General features: G+C 38.9%; 1 protein-coding gene across 1 annotated transcript in view; it reads right to left on the bottom strand.

Moving 5' to 3' along the window:
• Positions 1–1173: 1173 nt before the first annotated feature.
• The window catches only part of atp6v0d1 (ATPase H+ transporting V0 subunit d1), a 32647-nt gene continuing 13779 nt past the window's right edge, over positions 1174–20041 (bottom strand). Inside the window, exons 2-8 of the mRNA XM_042340292.1 lie at positions 11169–11340; positions 9814–9992; positions 7777–7856; positions 6818–6895; positions 6050–6226; positions 5502–5579; positions 1174–2674 (exon numbers count right to left, since the gene is read on the bottom strand). Coding sequence (XP_042196226.1) covers positions 2513–2674; positions 5502–5579; positions 6050–6226; positions 6818–6895; positions 7777–7856; positions 9814–9992; positions 11169–11340 — 926 coding nt within the window. The 3' untranslated portion in view covers positions 1174–2512. The remainder of the gene's footprint in view (positions 2675–5501; positions 5580–6049; positions 6227–6817; positions 6896–7776; positions 7857–9813; positions 9993–11168; positions 11341–20041) is intronic.

Raw genomic sequence — 20041 nt, 5'->3', positions numbered from 1 at the left:
TCATATCCAATGCTGTAAATACAAATGTACGGTTTGATTAAAAATGGATTTGGGATTGGAGCTTCCAGAAATGCCACAGGAATGTAAAAATACTGAATACATTCATTAAAGCCTTAGATATGTTGAGGATGATTATTTGAAAGAGGAAAGGAAATGTTTATAAATATCCAAGATCCCACTATTTTTCTAAAAAGTGTTTTGCTAAAAAGTTATTTGTATCATAACATGCTATCTTAATTCAATCTTTTTTGTAACTGTTTCCTGACTTAAATAAACGTCTGCACATCATTCTATTCACTGTTATCTGCTGTTTCCCATATCTTGTTGCATAAATCTGTACACCACCACACCAGTTTAACTTTAACCGTAGTTAATTGAATAAAAATGTTATTTTTATGTAGTGTATCTACATAAATCTCTTCTCCAAGCTTTCTGCTAAAATTAATTTGACCCAAATTAAGACTTCTTTCCCAATCTCAAATTCTAAAGGGATTTCATAATAGTTTTTCCTTCCACTGAGATACACTCCCAGGGCATGCTTTGTTCTCAGCTACCTAACCCAAGTCATTCCTGTGCATGCCTTAATAATCTGTAATATCCCAATGCTACGTGACCCTGGGGACATTATAACCGATGGCAAACACAACAGGAAAAACTTCTCTTTTTCAATGTGTGTGACGGAATCTTTAACAGATTGAAAGGCAGGTGGAACTTTAGTTAACTTATCCAAAGGACAGCACCTCTGACAAAGCACCCACAATCTTCGAAAGATGGATTTGAGCTTGGAACTTTCAGGGCTGGAAGGGGAATTTGGGGAAATTCACCAATGCTTAAGGGCCATCCTTCTGATGAGATATTAAACCGAGTCGTACATCTGCCAATGTCCCGTTCAAGAGTTTATATCTAACGCAAGTTAAGTTAACTCATACTTTGCCGAAGTCATTAAAATGTATGGTCCAAACTAATACGGCTTGTGAGGTTTACTGTATATAGATACCAAAGAGATTAATTGTACCTTGTCCACTAAAAAGATCAAATACTTTGGGACAAAATTCTGTAGATCTTCATGATATTCTTGACCAAGGTCAGGGTCCAAATATTTAAGTGGTGGAAGACTTCCAAAGTTTCTCTTTGTAAACTCTTCTGTAAAAATAAATAAAAACCCAGACCACCTTTTAATAGCTAGTAAATGTTTATTGAGCTGTTTAAGAAGTTTTAGCTTAGGATAGTAAACGTAATGGAACACATTGGATGGTGCAATAAATGTAAAATAGAAAATAAGAAAAAAAATACTAAAATTAAATCTCTTCAACTGGTCAGTGGACAATTTTATAGACCAATATTTCACAATGCATTATTGAACATCTGGTCATAAATTTCTCACGGCAATATTTTAAATATTTAAAATTTAATTCCAATACATCTGCGAGGAAGCAGCTATGACTTTATTAGATAAAGGACTTTTTTTATCACAGATACAATATACAGCAGTTCAACGAGTCACAGATTTATTTAAGTTTCAGATAAATAGGTTATCGGAATCAAGACCTAATCATTACACTCATCTCAAGGGAGTCTTCTACACACTGCACTGACTTACCAAATTGCACATACAAATACTATATTCCAAGGCCTGCCCGCACTCAATTATCTATCATGTTTTTTCAATATCCCCATTTTAGGCATTAAAATGACAAATGAGAACTGTCTTGGTGAACACGGGCTCAGCCAGCACTTTTTTTTCTTCTGATTGTAAACAATTTGTGAGAAATGCTTGGAATACCACTAAAGGACCACATGCAGAAATTAGTGCTCGAGGAGCTATGACAGAGAGCATTACATCATATACATTGCGTCAACAGAAGACCTAGTACCACCTACTTAATGCAGTTCGGAGCATTTTCTGAAAACAAAACATTGCACTTACGAGAGAAAGATCTATCACCTAATACGGAAAAGTACTTATAAAAATTGTGATTCGAGTGTTTGAAGAAAGGTAATGTTGACCTAGATACTTTTATCTGCTGGTCTTTTAACGTTAAGTCTCCAATCAGAAGATGGCACTGAAATTAAACATATAAAGCACCCTGTAGGGTCCTGTAACAGTCAAAATCAGTGATCTGACTGGGTTTCCAAAGGGTCAGGTGCCTGGATAATTTGTACACAAATAAGTTTAACAGGCTTCGAAGAACCTTTCCAACTGTTGATACAAGCAGCAATGTTCATATTGTGACAACACAAACTTAAAAAGTGACGCACATCAATAGAGCTGGGACATTTAGAAACTGCAGCTGCAGTTTCTTAGTACAACATTACTTTTAAGAGATAGCAGATCACAAATAAGACAAGGCTAACAATGCCTTTTTAAAAACAAAAAAAATCTGATAAATATCAGGAATACATCCCAAGAAATTCAATGTACACTTTACGAATGAACGCACTCTTATTGAGCAAATCAGCACAGGGAGGTGAATGCAATTGGTACTTCAGATATTGAGGACAAAACGGGAATTTAGAAGATAGGAATGTAATTATCAATCTTGGCCCTGTGCCTCTGTGCAATACACTCTGCAATCCACACAATGTTCCTGCATTCCTGCTCCTTCAGTTTCACGTAAGCATAGAAGACTCCAAAGTGAAACTGGTTCAGGAATGCCAACTTGTTCAGCTTAACCTGGAAAACAATCCAAATTTCACTTTAAAATCATCCTTAATCTGAACAGGACATTTTTGCAAACAAACTAAAAACTACATTTGATGGTCTGAACACCTTCACCTCATTCTTTTTCTTCCCAGGCTACACAGTAGTAGACAAAGCTTAAAAATCCTCACAGATAGTTTACAGAACAGAATTAGAGAGGTGCTTCAGATCCCTATTCTTCTTAAACAGATGAACAACCATTTAGTTAAAATTATGTTCAAGTAAATTCTACAAACTTCCTGCTTCCAGACTGTGTTCACTGAGTAACACTATACAGCAATAAGAGCCAAAGTACACCAATACATACCCAATTCAACAGTTACAGTTAATTAAAAAAAGGATGTCTAGTTATGAATTATTCAACAACAAAAATTATATTTGTATAGCCTTTCACCCGGGATCCGTTACTGTAAAGCGCTCTGAGACGCCGTCCAGGGTGGAGGGTACTACATAAATCCAGGTTGTTGTTGTTGAGTAGGGACAGAGTGGCAGAAGGCCCACCTGCTGTGGGCAAGGCGTGGGACGTGAAGCAGGCTGGAGCCCGCTGAGCAGAGGGAGTGAGCAGGATGGTAGGGGGTTAGGAGGTCGCGGAGGTAGGGGGGGAGCAAGACCATGGAGGGCTTTGAAGGTGAGGACCAGGATCTTAAACTGTATCCTGAGTGTCGGACGAGGATAGGGGTAATAGGGTCATGGAGCCTGGTGCGGGAGAGGACCCGGGCTACAAGTTCTGGATGATCTGCAGCCTATGGAGGGAGGAGTTGGGGAGGCCAACAAGCAGGGAGTTTGCATAGTTAAGCCTCGATGTTATGAATGTGCGTATGAGGGTTTCAGTGGCCTGCGGTGTGAGACAGTAGCGGAGCCGGGCAATGTTGCGGAAGTGGGGGAAGGCAGAGTGGGTCAAGGCGCAGATGTGGGGTAGAAAGGACAGTTGAGGATCAAACAAGGCGCCAAGGTTCCAGACTGGCTTAGTAAGGTGGAGTGTGATTGCATGGATGATTCAACTGAAGAAAGTTAGCTCTCATCCAGGACTTGATGTTTGACAGATGTCTGACCTGTATTCACTTAGTTATAATTACTTTGCAGTTTGTCCTCAAGGAAATGTAGGAATTATAATAAAAAATTGCAAATGTGGCTAAATCACAAAAATGGTAGTAAGAATGAAACATGACAGTTCTATTTTGAGAGGCTGTAACTCACTTTCTGTACAAGCCAAAAAGTGCCAGAAGAGCAAGGCAAGTTATATAAAATGCCTGATCTTCCGTTCTCTTCGCCAATTTTCTTTTCTCCTCTTTCCTTTGACTGTGTATCGTGCCATGAGTGCTGGTTGTTCTCCAGTAATGTACTAGGCTATTCAATTGTGGGGGACAAGCCAGATTACGTCCTCAACAAGAACCTGTGGCTGATTTCCTCTCCTCAGGTCGATTATACGTTTCTCTGGCTGAGATCATTTAACAGAGATGTTATGGTTATATGGCAAAATGCTACACTGAGAAGTGACTTTACCCACTGGGTCATAAGGAAGAAGAGACTGGAGGATGATTCTGATCAAATGGTATTTGTTATAACTTGAATGGAAACGTGCATTCCAAGGTACTGTTAAGGAGGCTGGTCTTGCAGTTTCAGGACAAATCCCACAATTTGCAGACTGCAGTGCTGACCTGGCTCAACATTGAAAAGCATCTTGGATGCTTTTATAGAAAATTAGATACTTAACGTGATGAAGGCTAGGATTGAAACAGCTTGATACAGTGCTACAAAATGATGGAATGGTTGACTTTAGAATCTCTGGAAGAATGAAATCAAATGAGCTTAAAGGCCTTCACCAAAACCGTGATCTTAAATGAACACTAACTGGACTATGCGTGAGCCTGCAACTGAACACGCACGTGGAGCACAATTGTAAAAATGTCAATTTACGGCTTTGAAGTGAATGCCATGAAAGCATACGCACCTATCTATTGCCAGATGCTACACATGCCTTTCAGCAGATTCTACGAATGAAAAATGTGCAATCATTCAACAGTCTCTCTCTCTCTCTTTCCGCCCCTCTCCAGAGCACAACCATATGTTGGAAGCCTTAAAGGTGTGTCAAATTTTAATATCTATGGTCTATGAAGAATAGAGAGGGGGTAAAAGTCTACATTTAAAACCAGGATATACAAACTGACCTGACATGATTTAAATTTTGTTTCAAGGAGAATCTAATAGTTTGTGTTTTGTCAGTTCAGTTGTACAAGTAATCCCTACTTTGCAGATCAGCTGAAGCAGGAGTTGAACACTATTTTGTAAGAAATTTGTTAGAGTAAAGATCAGTGCAAGGATTAATATTTTAACCTATTTAATATTTTACCTCTTCAATATAAAGTGAAGGTTTACCCTGACTCTAGACTGCATCCGAAGTTCTAATATAAAAGATTCTAGTGGATAAAGGACAGGGAATAGCAAGTCACCAAACAAGACTAATGTGGTCGATCCTATTTTAGCATCATTGTTGAATCTTCATAAATTGACAGACCTCTGCTTTGAATGGTTGTTGTTGGTGGCGGGGGAGGGAGTAGGTTAACATCCAGTATGGCACTGGGGCAAGATCCCATTTTGTGAACGTAAAGTTCCTGAGAGGAAGGCTCCCTTACTTTTCTGCCCCCAGCAGTTGATCCGCCTTCTGAATTGCTGATGGGAGTTGGCCACCTTACTGCAGACATTCCCAGTCACTACTCTGTAATATAAAGAACATACCCCTGCCACACCACATTGCTATGCTGAGCTTTTCAGTCTGGTAATGCTAACTGTAATGAAGTACCTCATGTTCAAAAAATCTGTCCTCAAGTGTTTTGTCTCCAGGATTGCTTCCAGCTCCCTCAAACAGCAGTTTGTATTCCTGGAAAAAAAAAGTAGAAGTTTGAACTTCAAGTAAACTTGGGAGTGTAAAATGGAACCTGCTCTGGAATGAGTGAAATAAATGATAAGCAACAAAAATTAGAATATTAGCAATATTACATTACGTTCACATGAGCACAAATGTGAAGAGTTCATAGTCACAATAGTGTAATTGATCTAACTTCTGGAGCTTAAATGTCAACGACTTTTAGCTGTGTTGCAACACTGAAGGGAAAAAAGCAACTTTGTTAGAGGTTGGTACAGTACCACCGATGATTTCGTATTTAATGGAATTGATATGTTCACTGTACAATGAAAATGCTCTGCATTACAACTTCCAACTGACTGAACAGAAAAAGCAATTTGCATTTATTCAAACAAATCTTAGCACAACGACATGAACTATTCCGAGTACTTAATAAAATAAAGCTCATTCCACATATCAGATGGGACACTCTGAGCTCCACTTACTGGGTAATAGTCCGCCACAGTCTTCACCTGTTCGTAATCGTCTGCTCTGGCTAATTGAGCTAACCCCTCTGGGTAGAGTTTCCCACAGTGAGGAAAGAGCTTAGCTCGGTCTTCTTTAGACAGCTCTGTCCCAAAAGAATTTATGGTGATGATGAAAGCTCGCCTGTCTGCTTCGAACTTTGGCAGGGAAGAGAAAAAAATGTGTTCATTTCTGAATTTAAGCCACACTTTTTTTTAAAACATGCAATTCCCCACAGTAGATATACTCCAGTCAATCTCCAATTATTAAAACAATTCAGTTGTACTGATGATGGACCCGGTAATCAGAAATCGATTACCACACACAAAATGCAAACTATTCTCCCAGATTTGGGATGTTAAAGAATGAATTAACGCTTTAAACATTTTCAAGACAAGAACTGAATCCTTTATGTAAGATGCAACAACTTCATGAAATATTTATACTTTATGGATGGGATACACCAAAGAAATCAGGGAAGTGATATCCCCAGAATCATGCATTCATTTTAAGCTGAATCCAAGAGTGGCAAGCAATAAGGTGGAAGACACCAAAAGTACTTGGGTCTTTTACACTGCAGGTTGGCCAGAATATATAGAATTTTCTTCGTCCCCATCAAAACAAAATCATTTCAAATACCAGAAGAATGCTTTTAACCTTTACATTCAAAATATTACATTTCAGCAAAAATGAATGAGTGCTAAACTTTATTACAGGACGTCAACATGTATCTGAGTTTGAATTCTCACCTCCAGAATAGGACACATTGCGTCAGCTGATGTACCCCCCAATACCTTGCAGAACTTGTAAAATGATTCTAGATATGCCTGGAGAGTAAAGAAATGCAGCCAAGTCAATTTAAGCAGAATCAAGTTTACAAAACTATGGAAAACACAACCTGAAACGGCAAACCCCTCTTAAGATGCAAACTACACAATAGCTTTCTGATTAGATATTAAATTCAGAAATCAAAATTATACAATTAGTTTGCAACAACCCTAGAACACAATTAAATGCCAATAAGGTTCAGCACCGACCATTGTGTCAGACAGCCTCTGCTGTTAGCACTCTCGTCTCTGAGTCAGAAGGTTGTGGGTTCAAGCCCTACTTTGGGACTTGGAACTCAATTTGTATAATCTGACACTCCAATGCAGTATTGGAGGAGCACTACATTGTTGGAGATGCCGTCCTCCGGATGAGACATTAAGCTGAGGCCCTGTCTGCCTGTTCTGGTGGACATTAAAGATTCCAAGATGCAATTTGAAAAGAGTAGGGAGTTTCTCCCTGTGACTCAACCAACACTCTCCCAAATCCGAGTAAAATTAGTCATTCACTTCCTGGCCATTTGTGGGAACTCTGATACGCAAATTCGCTGCACATTTATAGTCTGGCACGTGATATATCATGCGACCAGCAGAATGGTGGAAGGCAAACTTAATGGACCTTGGTTTTCTTTCGCCGAGCAAATCCTTAAATTCTTATTTGATACAAGTTAGCAGCCTCCAGGGCCATTCACTCCTGGGAACTTAAGATTACACCTGGCTTTGTTGTAAAACTGACTTCATATCTGGCTTTGCTAAACTTAATTTTCTTTTGAGTGCTTAATGTTGACACAGGGTACTCACTGGAAAAGTATTCAATTTCCCTGGAATCCACATATCTTTATGAGCGTATGGTCAAAACAAAAATGTAACCGCGTTGCAATTACCTTGTATAGTGTGTTACGAATAATTTCAATGTTCATTTCATCAAGATCTTGTTCGGATATACAATCCTGGAAAAACGCAGCTGGAATGAAAACACAAATTTATACAAGTGAAACTAAGAAAAATCTTCTAGAAAGATTGATTTCTCTTTCTATATTAAATCCTGAGGTGGATAGGCTACAGTTTATCAATAGTTGGCTATAATATTTCAAAACAAATTAAACTATTTATCTCAGTCTATTATGTCAACTGTAGATCCTATCAGAACTGAGCTAAGCAGATTTATTCTCTTCCTAACTTTGATGCGTCTAGGCTATCATACCATAATCTACCATAATCATTTTGTGATGGAGTGCAGACTGTTTTAAGAAGGGACACAAGATCCTTCAACTATCTGTTCTTTTATTAATTGCATAGTTTTAATGCATTCTATTTTTATACAAGCAGCAGGATTTTATCCTGTTTTATCTGAACATTTTAACTGTTTTATCTGAACATTTCTTCTCTAAGAAGCTTGTAAAAATGTGGAAAGCTCTGCCCCAGAAAATTATACAGACAGAATCAATTTGGATGTCTAAAGGGAAGATCGATATTTGGGAAGTAAGTTTTATTAAGGTATATGAAGGAAGGACAGGGAAATGGCGTTCAAGATCTGCCATCACTTAACAATAATTATACTTGCATTTGATATAGCGCCTTATCACGTCTTCTGAGATGTCTCAAAGCGCTTCACAGAATATACTGCAAAATGAATTGACTGTATATTTGTGGGCACAACGCGGTAGTCAATTGTGCACAGCAGTATCCCACAAATAGACGTGGATTGAGTGAAAAAGTATTAATTTTTTTAAAGTAATTATTACCCCGGAAAAGTGATCAGCCAATTGACTAACAAACGGGTTCCTATTTACTGCTAGGTAAACAGGCACGTGGAGTAAGGAAACATGCCCAACGTTTTGCCCTGCTGGGAATTGAACCCACGTCTCTCGCTTGCAAGGTGAGTGCTCTAAACACTGAGCTACAGGACTCCAATAAACTGGTTGAACATGCTTGATAATAATAATAATAATAATCCTTGCATTTGATATCGCGCTTTTCACGTCGGGAGGACGTCCCAAAGCGCTTCACAGAACACACTGTAAAGTGAATTGACTGTATATTTGTGGGCGAACGCGGCAGCCAATTGCGCACAGCAATGTCCCACAAACAGTCGTGGATTGAAAATGACCAATTTATTATTGTTTTTGGTTTTGGAGGGATTATTATTAGACATGTGGAATAAGGAAACTTGCCCAAGGTTTCGCCCTCTGCCTGGAATTGAACTCAGGTCTCTCGCTTGCAAAGCGAGTGCTCTAACCACTGAGCTACAGGACTCCACAAAGTCCTTGATGAGCCTGGTGCTGATCCCATTTTTCTAAAGTGACTTTTTTTTATTGAAGACAAGAGAAGTTTACCCGTGTGAATGCTTTCATTTTGCGTTGATTAGTTTACTTACAGTATTTAAGTATTTATTTTTGGAGAAGGGATGTCAATACAGTTTGAAGATCAAAACCACGGATGCTTAGGATGTCATTGTTATGGGTTAATCGGATTTCCTTGCTACTCTTCAAGAGGCATTTATAAATAAAATCGTTTTTTAAAATACTGAATTCTCATTTACAACGTTGCAAAACAGTCTTGAAAATCTTCAATTTTATCCATCAATTTATAAAGCTAACATGCTGCAACGAAGGATCATCTGGTTTCACACACATTTCCTGACTGCAAATTCATCTCATCCTCTTTTTCCAACCGCATCATTACAATTCTTATTTCTTTAGACAATTTGTACTTCATATCATAACCTATATAATATCCAATAACAGTCACAATTGGTTACGTTGCATCTTCGAACATTGACCGTGGGTGTGCAAAAGGCATTTTCTCCTTCCTACATCCTTGTCACCCAAATTGCACAGAAAGTGTCAAAATTCAAATATTATACGTTTAATTTCTTTCGTTATGACATCGAAGGAGTTTAAAGTACATTTGCGTCTTACCTAAAGGTGTGTCAACCAAGATGGCATTGTAAAGTTCTGCTGGTGTCTGAGCAATATTCACTGCTTCCATTTGCTCAAAGCTGCCTAGAGGGTGGCACTTTGGAACCAGTTCAGAAATGGATCGCTGGTGTAGCGTTCCAGTAATCAGAAGAATTACATTATCGATCATGTAGCTGTAACTGGATAAAATAAGGTTGGAAAACATTAAGATGATACAGGTAAATAGTGAAAAGCTGGTGCACAGCTTTTGACTCGTTTGGTTTAGACCCAGTATATCAAAACCCACTTTGTGCAAGTTTGTATAACACTTTTGCTACATTTCATTTTATTGTTCCTTCAACACAAAACCAGTAAAACAAAAAGAAGAAACTTCCATTCCTATGGAAGCTCATAAGTTTCCAGCTAGGAGAAACAGCCTTTGTTAAACACATGAAGACATTTAGGAGGACAATATAATGCTGGAAATATTTTTAGACAGTTTCATATAATGACTGGGTAGGAATACGGGTAATTTCTACATCAACTTAGGTTTAAGTTAAAATCACTATGTTTGGTTTTCAGCTAAATCATCCTCAATGGTCCAAGAAGGTCAATAACTGAAAGAAACCTAATTATCCACTTTAAAAATCTAAGTTTGATACTGCTTTTTGATTAATTTCATTATCCAGATGATGACACGAATTCAAAGCTATATCCTTCCTGTGTGAGACCAGTGGCTAACGGCATTGGACAAAGATCTGAAAGAACACTTTTAGATTATTAATTTTAAAATGCTCTCTTTTTTGTGTTCCACCTGAAGTTATTCTACCTAAGGCACTTCACTGCTACTTCACCACCAATGTGCCTATTATGGAATACATACGTTTGCTAAATCTGTACATTGTAATGGTAGATCTATCAACATGGCAGGTTTGGAATGTGAAGTACCAATGATTTAAGTATGAACCATTTGGGGAGCTCTTTGCTCAGTCACTAACAAGCTGGGGAACACTTTCATAGCACGGAAAATGATAACACTAGAAAATTTGATTACGGGACTTTACAAGAAATAACACAAAATTCAATAAGGTTTGAAGAAGCAATATATTTTCCAAATAAGAAATAACGAAGAACATAAAGGTCCAATTCTCCTTCTCTTGCCTTCCACACTCCTCTTTTCGCTTCAAATACACTAACTAGAGCCATCTAAAGACATTCCTCTTCAATAGTGCCTTCGCCCACCATCCCACCCCACTTCCCTCCACCCCTTCTGACCCTAACTCGGGTCCCAAACCCCTGATTGTCCAGCGCTCTGGGACATCTTTCCGATGTGAAGGGCGCTATACGAGTATAATTTGCTGCTGTTGTTGACTCACGTGATGAAATCAAGAAAGCTGGCCAGTGGTTCATATGCATGATTCCTCATATGCCTAAACTCTACCACCATCTTCTCCTTCAGTTTGTCATCAATCACCGAAACAGTGAGTGGAGAGGCTTCATTTGCCAGAAAGTTCCCATAGTCTGTGCTCTGGAGATGGAGTTTTAGATCTGTAAAATACAAATCAGAATGTAAGCACGCTGGATTGCCATTATGCATCACATGAAACTCAAATTACTCCAACCCATCAAAATCAACTTATGGCCTGAAACAGTCTCTCTTAAACAATTCCTTAGGCTTAGGAATGCACTTTTACCTAAATGCAAATTTAACATTTATATTCTGTTAGCAAACAGAACATGGTGGCCATTTTATGCCCTCCCATTAATTTTGGAGGGATTTATTTTGCTAGTTTTTGGGGGTGGGGTGGGGAGAGAGAGTCCCAAATGAATTCCTTAAACCGTTTATTAATTTAATTTTCTATGTGCAAATTGCCTGCTGCGTTCGTCTACAGTAAAATCCTGTGAAGTGCTTGGAGAGGTCCTCCTAAGAGGAAAGGTGCTATATCAAATGCAAAGATTATTATCTAAATGGACTTCAGAATATCCATATCCTGCTGCTGAATATGGTGGACTGAAAACACAACTCATGAATCTTTTCATAACCATACATTCCAAGCATAGTATGTAGAGAAAAATACAATCATGATCATCATTAACTGAGGCAATATGGCTTATGATTCATTACTACACTTAAAACTGTGGTCCAATGTTCAACTCTGTTGAGATTTTGTAAAATTAGGTCAATTTACAAAGGCAGATTTTACAATCAAGTTACTTGGAATTTGTACAAACCAATTATTGTATCTGGAAAACACAGCTGGAAAGAGAATTGGAACTCAGATGTTACATAAAATATTCTGCCCAAAAGGCCAGTCATTCCAATTAAAGTACAAAATAAAAAAAAGCACACAATCCATTACTTCTTAGTATTTGGGTTTCTGCCTAAGTTCAGACCTTAAAAGCAAAAAACACTCTAAAGTGGATCCCTAGATCCTATCAGCATCGCTATGTTAACCTGTAGTCTACAGGCATTGACCTTGCTAGTACACTGTGCACTTGTATGTAGAAAGAAATCTATCACTCTATTCTGCAGTCTGTAACCAATAAAAACTAGCTTTGCTGTAATTCAAAATGTACAATTGAATGCTTTTGCTGGGAAAGGCAGCAATGGAGGTATGCAATTTCAACCGAATGGGTCGATTAAGATCTCCAAACCATAAGCCACCAAATAAACAATGCTTTAGCCTTGCAATGAGCCCAAGAAGAATCAATAAGGCAGCCAAATGATCATTTGTGCAGAGTCTGAATCGTGTTCACGTATTCTGATCCCACATTTCCTGTTGATCGCATTTTTAAAGACATTTAGACTCTGCCTCTTTAATTCCGGCATGCACTTCTCTTTAACATCCACCTGAACAACTGGATAGGACTTCAGCTTAGCATTTCATCCCAAGGACGATACCTCCAGCAATGCAGTGCAACAACAACAAAATTACATTTGTATAGCGCCTTTCACGTTGGGAGGACGTCACAAGGCGCTGGACAGACAAAGTTACGGACGCGAGCTGAGGGTCAGGGTGGGGGAGGGTAGAGGACAGGGGGGGAAGCAGGGAGATCGAAAGCACGGCCAAAGAGGAGGGTCCTGAGGTGGGTCTTGAAGGTGGCGAGATGGAGGGACTGTGGGATGGAGTTCCAGAGGGTGGGGACAGAGGGGCGGAAGGCCCACCGATAGTGGGGCGAGCAAGGCGGGGGACCTGAAGCAGGCCGGAGCCCGCTGAGCAGAGGGAGCGAACAGGGTGGTGGGGGTTAGGAGGTCGGGGAGGTAGGGAGGAGCAAGACCGTGGAGGGCTTTGAAGCTGAGGACCATGATCTTGAACTGTATCCTCTGTGTGATGGGAAGCCAGTGGAGTTGGGAGAGGATGGGAGTGATAGGGTCACGGAGCCTGGAGTGGGAGAGGACAAGGCTGCAGAGTTCTGGATGATTTGCAGTCTGTGGAGGGATGAGTTAGGGAGGCCGACAAGCAGTGAGTTTGTACAGTCGAGCCTCGATGTAATGAAGGCGTGTATGAGGGTTTCAGCGGCCTGCAATGCATTGAATCATATGTTAAAATAAGGTAGGTGACCGTGGACAGCCTCATTTTATCAAGAGGGATAGGCTCAGTGACTCTACTATGAACCCTTGCAAGAATTTTGGAACTGGAATACACATTTGTAATCAAATCCAAACCTAGGCTGCATGTTGCTGTAATTATTAGATTCTTGTATCTGGATTGATTATACTGAAATAAAAATTCCACAATAAAGGTTAAAATTATGACCAGAAATAAACTTCAAAATTGACTATTAGAGCAATATTTTGGCGACGTCCATTCTTGAATGGACCTCAAGTCAGAACCACCATTTCCCTAATTCACTACAGCTGAAGAAGAGTCTGTACTTAAAAGCATCAAAATGATCAGGGGCTTTAAGGGAAAAATAAACAATAATAATAATAATAATCCTTGCATTTGATATAGCGCTTTTCACGTCGGGAGGACGTCCCAAAGCGCTTCACAGAACACACTGTAAAGTGAATTGACTGTATATTTGTGGGCGAACGCGGCAGCCAATTGCGCACAGCAATGTCCCACAAACAGTCATATGGATTGAAAATGACCAATTTTATTATTGTTTTTGGTTTTGGAGGGATTATTATTAGGCTCTGTGTGGAGTAAGGAAACTTGCCCAAGATTTCGCCCTCTGCCTGGAATTGAACTCAGGTCTCTCACTTGCAAAGCGAGTGCTCTAACCACTGAGCTACAGGACTCCACAATTCCACATAATGCACCTTCAGTTTTTATGGTCACTTAAAATTCCACAAATTAGGTGATCTTGCAAATTCCTTGCTAGAATCTGGTATCCAACAATTAATCTGGCAAAATATATGAAATCACCAGTGAATTTGGGGTTACGCTCAGACCTAAACATCTCCAGTAAAACAAAAATGCTGTGCCTCAAGGCGACAGATTTAAAACAGTTGCTATAAGTAGACCAACGATCAGGATTTAAAACAAATCATGAATAGGGTTCAGCTTTACAATGTTTAATTTAAATAGTGAGCGTAGTAGAAGATTCAAGAGGCATGGGTGCACACAGTCGTTAGGACACTTCTCTCATCTTATTCTCATTGTTAATTTACTTTTTTTTATGAACATCAGTTGACAACCCAGCAGAGTAGTACCTTCATTTGCTTTCCTCATCTAGACTATTTACAAGACAATCTCCCAGATCTGTGCCCGACTATATTTTCTTTCCCTATCCAAGAGATGCAAAAATTGTACCTTCCCAGAGAGTTGGCAAACAACGGTTAACACGACATAAACGAAAATCACGACAAAAACCATCCTGGAAAACATGGCAAACTTACCACGCCACATGTGACATTTAACCACTGAGCAAATTTGACTTAAAATTCGTCAGTATCTTTTTTAAAAAATAGCGTTTAGAATCCTCCCTCAGTTTCCATCCACCCCCCCATTTATGACATCAATTAGTCAGGCTTATTATCATTATCCTGTACAGGAGTCCTGTAGCTCAGTGGTTAGAGCGCTCGCCTCGCAAGCGAGAGCCCTTTCTCGCAAGTGAGGTTCCTTACTCCACACATCTGATAATAATCCCTCATGAAAAAAATAATTATGTCACTTCAATCCACGTCTGTTTGTGGGACACTGCTGTGCACAATTGGCTGCCACGTTTCGCCCACAAATATACAGTCAATTCACCTACAGTATATTCTGTAAGGCACTTTGAGACGTCTAGAAGACTTGAAAAGCGGTATATCAAATGCAAGAATTATTATTATTGTTAATTTGCTGATTTTAATGGACATTAGAAATACACTAATATAGTACATTCATCATTTTTTCTCATCCAAACCAGTGGTTCCCATACTTTCCAAGCTCAAGGCTCTCATGACAGTAGGCATCCTGACTAAAGACCCACACTCGGGCTTCATGGGCTTACTGCCGGGCAGCGAGGCATGGCTGTTGGGAGGGCACAAGCCCTCTTGGCTCCGGCACAGATTGGCACAAAGTGCTTGGAGGCTGATTCCTCAGCTGTGAACTGTACTTGAGTTACCGTGAGCCTGCCTTTGGGTGGAGAGGTGGTCATAAGGATTCTCAGGTACATCAGAGCTCAGTGAGCTCCATGGAATGCAGTTTGGGAACCAATGTAGAATCTAAGAAATGTTGAGACTTGCTGGTTGGATGTTTTGGATGCTTATGCTTGCTGTACTTTTGCCTGATCTGATCATTGTGATGTGTATGTACTGGTTGTGCAACATAACTGTTGATGTGCTTTGGCTGGATTGAAAAGAAACATTTCAAGTATTCAGTTATTTATTTTTTCCAGCCCTCTTTCAGAGAACCAGAGTGACATCTTATTGTTTTGAAGCAACCAAAACTTCACAGCATTTGAAAGAAATCGAAAATAAAATGAAATGCATGGGGCATTTCAAGAATGTATTGCGGTAAATGTGTTCGCATAGGGGTACAATACACTTTGAGCAGGACCAATGAGAAGAGGGATACTCCTACATAGATTTCAACATCAGTGTCTAATCTGCACTTGAATCTAAAACATCTTCTTAGAGTTTAGTTTTTAAAACAAATTTGTTAATTCCTATTCACATATTAAAACTGTGCAAGTTCTCGTGTCTGTATTCTCAAATTTCAAGCATTAGAACTGCACAATAATTGGTACTTTCTGCCTTTATTATGGCAAGTTCTTTATATGTTTACATTGTGCTTCCCCCCCCACCCCCACCACTTGTGCAACTAGTCTTCCTTTGCCTTTGCACTTCTTGCTGTCCTTGGGACGTCCGCCCGACGTGAAAGGCGCTATACAAATGTAATTTTGTTGATGTTGTCCTTGGTGTGTCTCTTGGTTCCGTGCTCCCCCACCCACCACCCCCAATACCATGTCCCTCCCCCCGCGGCGCTATACAAATGTAATCTCGTTGTTAAAAAAAAACAAATTAGACAGTGTTGTGGTCTGATATCTGAGAATTGTTAATTAGCTGCAAACCTTATTGCATAGAAATGTTACAGCAGATAAGGAATTGAAACCACAGAATTAATTGTTATTCCAAATCATAAAGAAACATAACACAATTTTCAAAACAGTTCTGTGTTCAAGCTGGTGTTGCAGTCCGTTTTCAGAAATTTATCTACAAACCTTGCTGTATAACTTCTGAACTGTTCAATATCCACTAAAGTTCTGAACCAAATATCTTCATCCATGCAGTCTTGCTCTGTATGTTCACACAAACTGACCTATTTTTCTCTCTGCAATTCAGAGGTACAAAAGCCAAATGTAGCACCCTATAAAACCTTGGCCAACAACAGTTACCTATCTGTACACAATCTATCGAAATGAAATACACCACTATCTCGGACTGTATGGCATACTTACCAATTACACATGGCATTTATCCACTGAGTGAATCTGACAAAATGTTTCATTTGATTTGTAAAAAAAATGATGCACTAAAGCCGTTTGAATTGTTTTAGCAAAAACTACATATTGAACTATGTCCAAAACAAATACTTCATGCAGATGTTGTTTCTCCTAAGCAAGGGGCGAAAGAGAGGGTTTAACACTGACAGCCTCAGGTCCAAGAAATTAATATAAATATCCTTAACAGACAAGGGTTTGTTTTTGCCAACAGTATTTCTGCACAAATACACAATTACAGTCCAGATGATTTGAAATATTATAACTGGCGAACTGATTTACCCTATTTACAATGTACACTATTATACCAAGGGTTTTTAACACCCTGTAAAATTTGGTCTGGATTTAGTTTTCATATAAATTGCAAAATAATGAAGTTTCGAATAGTTTAAGCATGCCATATGGAATTCCATGGGCAGGTGCAGGACAAGTAGTTTATCACATATGTAGAGGTACAAACAGAACAAAATAAATTGTTGTTCAATGAACAAAGCAGATTACTGCAATATTCATAAAAACAAGTTTAAAAAGTTAGAAATGTTGTGAAAACAATTTTGGACTTCATCATTTTAGCACTGTAATCAACTTGCATTTATATTGCACTAATTCAGAACATTTTACACAACTGAATGGGATCGCCAGAGCTGGGGTGGGGGGGGGGGACTAGGAGGGGTTCGACTGACTAAAAAGAGAGGTCTAAAGGCAGGCTTTGAAAATGGAGAGAAAAGGAGCAAGGTGGATGGAGTCTTGCATGGAGTTCTAGATAGATGTACTGATGAATCACCCAACAAGTTCAGATGACAACAAGGTTGGGGGTGCTGAGCTCTATACTAAATTTCACATAGAATGAAATACCGGAGTGTAAGAGTGGTTTAGATGCTATAATCTGAGTTTGAACAAGCATTATAACCCACTTCAGATTCAACTTGTTTATGATGTTCTCTTTCTTACCTACCCGCCCCGTTTTCAACATCAATTATTTTTTACGAACATCAATAGAGTAGGTCATTCATTTGTTTTTCTCATCTAGACCATTTGCAAGGTAATCGCCCAGATCTGTGCGACAGTTAGCAAATTTCCACATACCCAATTTAATAGACAAATCTCTATTCAAGTTAGAATGCTGTGTGGTCCAACATCTGTGAATTATAAGTTATCTGCAAACTTTATTGCAGGTTAAATAGGTTAAAACATATAAGGAAAGTTAACTCACAGAAAAAATCATAATTTATAAAGATAATTTTCACAAACAGTTCTGTTGTCAAGATGGGTTTGTGGTCGGTTTTTATAAAAATTATCCATAAACTTTGTTATACAAAGTCTGAACTGTTCAAGGTCCACTGGAGATGAAAGGAAATATCTTCACCCATGCAGTCGCCACTGTATGTTAACAATTGAATGTCCTCAAGAAATCCAAATTTTTCGAGATCTGGGGACCACATGAAATGTGTGTAGTGGGTACAAGAAAGAACCTTTAAGGAAAAGGAGTTTGGCATTTTATCCAAGAACATCTGGACATAATTTCCATTACAAATGCATAACGTTTTCAAATGTTTTAATATGGTTTCCATCATGTATTATGAAATGAGAACAATAAACATTAGACAGTGCTTGCAACACATGAGCCAACACTGCCATTGCTTCCCTAATGTATTTCACTGCAGAACCAGATCATGCAATATCTTGAATAACTATAGAACACTGATAATCCAAATCCTGACCAAGACTGAGTAAAAACAGTAGGTATGAACAAACTATTACTGCTCTCCATTTCACAACAGTATAAATTAACGTTATATTAATTCATGCAAAACCCAATAACTCAAAATGCAAATGCTGAATTTTGTTTTTGTTGAATTGCATCCCAAATTAAGCAGCATTGGTAGAAAAAACACTAATCTGAGGCCAAATGTCATTTACTTTTGGGAGATGAAAACTGTTAACAGAATGAGAGGATCACCTGATGAATATCTACTGCAGACTTCCCCAATGAGCCAAGCCAGCCCAAATGGGGCTGAACTAAGCGTTCTGAGACGCTACCCGGCATGGAGGGCGCTAAATAGACGCATCTTGTTGTTACTTCAGATTTGTTGGACATACTCCTTCGAAGTCTATTAGGACATTATTTGTTGCGATTACCCTATCATGATGTCATCTACCTCTCCATTGAAATCCATCACTCTAGAGGCCAATTCTAGACAGTTGATGGCACAGCATAGATATAACAGAATGCATTTCAATCAATATAGTTAGGACTACCTAGTAGTATGAAACAAGTGTTTTAGCTTTCAAAACTTCTGATGGGATTAAAAGAGCTCGTGAAAACAGATGGTGTATCTAAATATACCACTGAACTTGGATCTAATAGCTTTGGACATTAATGTTCAACCAGTAGATAAGAAAATGATTGAGCATAATGATTCATAAAGTAGACAACACAAAAATAGGATTGGAAAATAATTAATATTTGAAATAAATTCTCCTCCATCTGAGGGTGTGAGAAGAATACGTGTCACTCAACGAAATATTTGTTTAAGACTGATAAAACAGTTTCAAATGTTTGTGAGTACATTACTTACAGTAAGTAGTCATGATTAATAGCTTTTAATGTTCCAACTGCGCCAAAATTCACTCAAGTGGGCCTGGCATCACAAACCATGAAGAAAACTGCAGTGCCTCATAAATGCCAGAAAAAGATCGGATTACTCCTGTGCATCTTCCATTCATAATTTATGGTGGAGTTTACAAATTCTGCACCATTCTCCTGGGGGCTAATGACAACGTGTATGCCAAAGAAATACTTTAACGGGTATTGTATAATGGATGTGCCCAATACCAAAGGAGAAATATCCTTTTAGCAGATAAGGCACAAGTCAGTTAATACCACTCATTAAAAACTAGTTACGATTTCCATTGAGAGCAAGAAGCAGTCATAAAACTAGGAATTGTATACTTTGGGGTTTATTTTTAAAAAAGGTAACAGAAAGTGAAGAACTGAAAGCTAGGAGGATCAATAAATGCAACCTCTGAAGCTTCCCATATTTGCAGACATTTCTGATGCAGTGGTACCCCACAATCAGTGCGATAATAATGGAAAAGGAGGTTAAGAAGGAAGAGAACAGTGGGCAAATGCAGCAGAAAATTTGGGACTGAAACGAGAAAAATGTCAGAGTGAGTAAAGGAAGGGCTGAGAGTGAAGGTTTAGCAGATCAGTAATAAACTGATCAATGAACTGCATTAGAGTTTTCAATTGGGGGCTGAGGACAAAACATCATTTTATACGGCCAAGTGCACAATCCGGCTGTCTGCTGTATCC

Source organism: Callorhinchus milii, unplaced genomic scaffold (assembly GCF_018977255.1).
Source record: "Callorhinchus milii isolate IMCB2004 unplaced genomic scaffold, IMCB_Cmil_1.0 Scaffold14, whole genome shotgun sequence".
Taxonomy (NCBI): Eukaryota; Metazoa; Chordata; class Chondrichthyes; order Chimaeriformes; family Callorhinchidae; genus Callorhinchus; species Callorhinchus milii.
The sequence above is the reverse complement of the archived record's forward strand: the minus strand, read 5'-3'. Positions and strand labels throughout refer to the sequence as shown.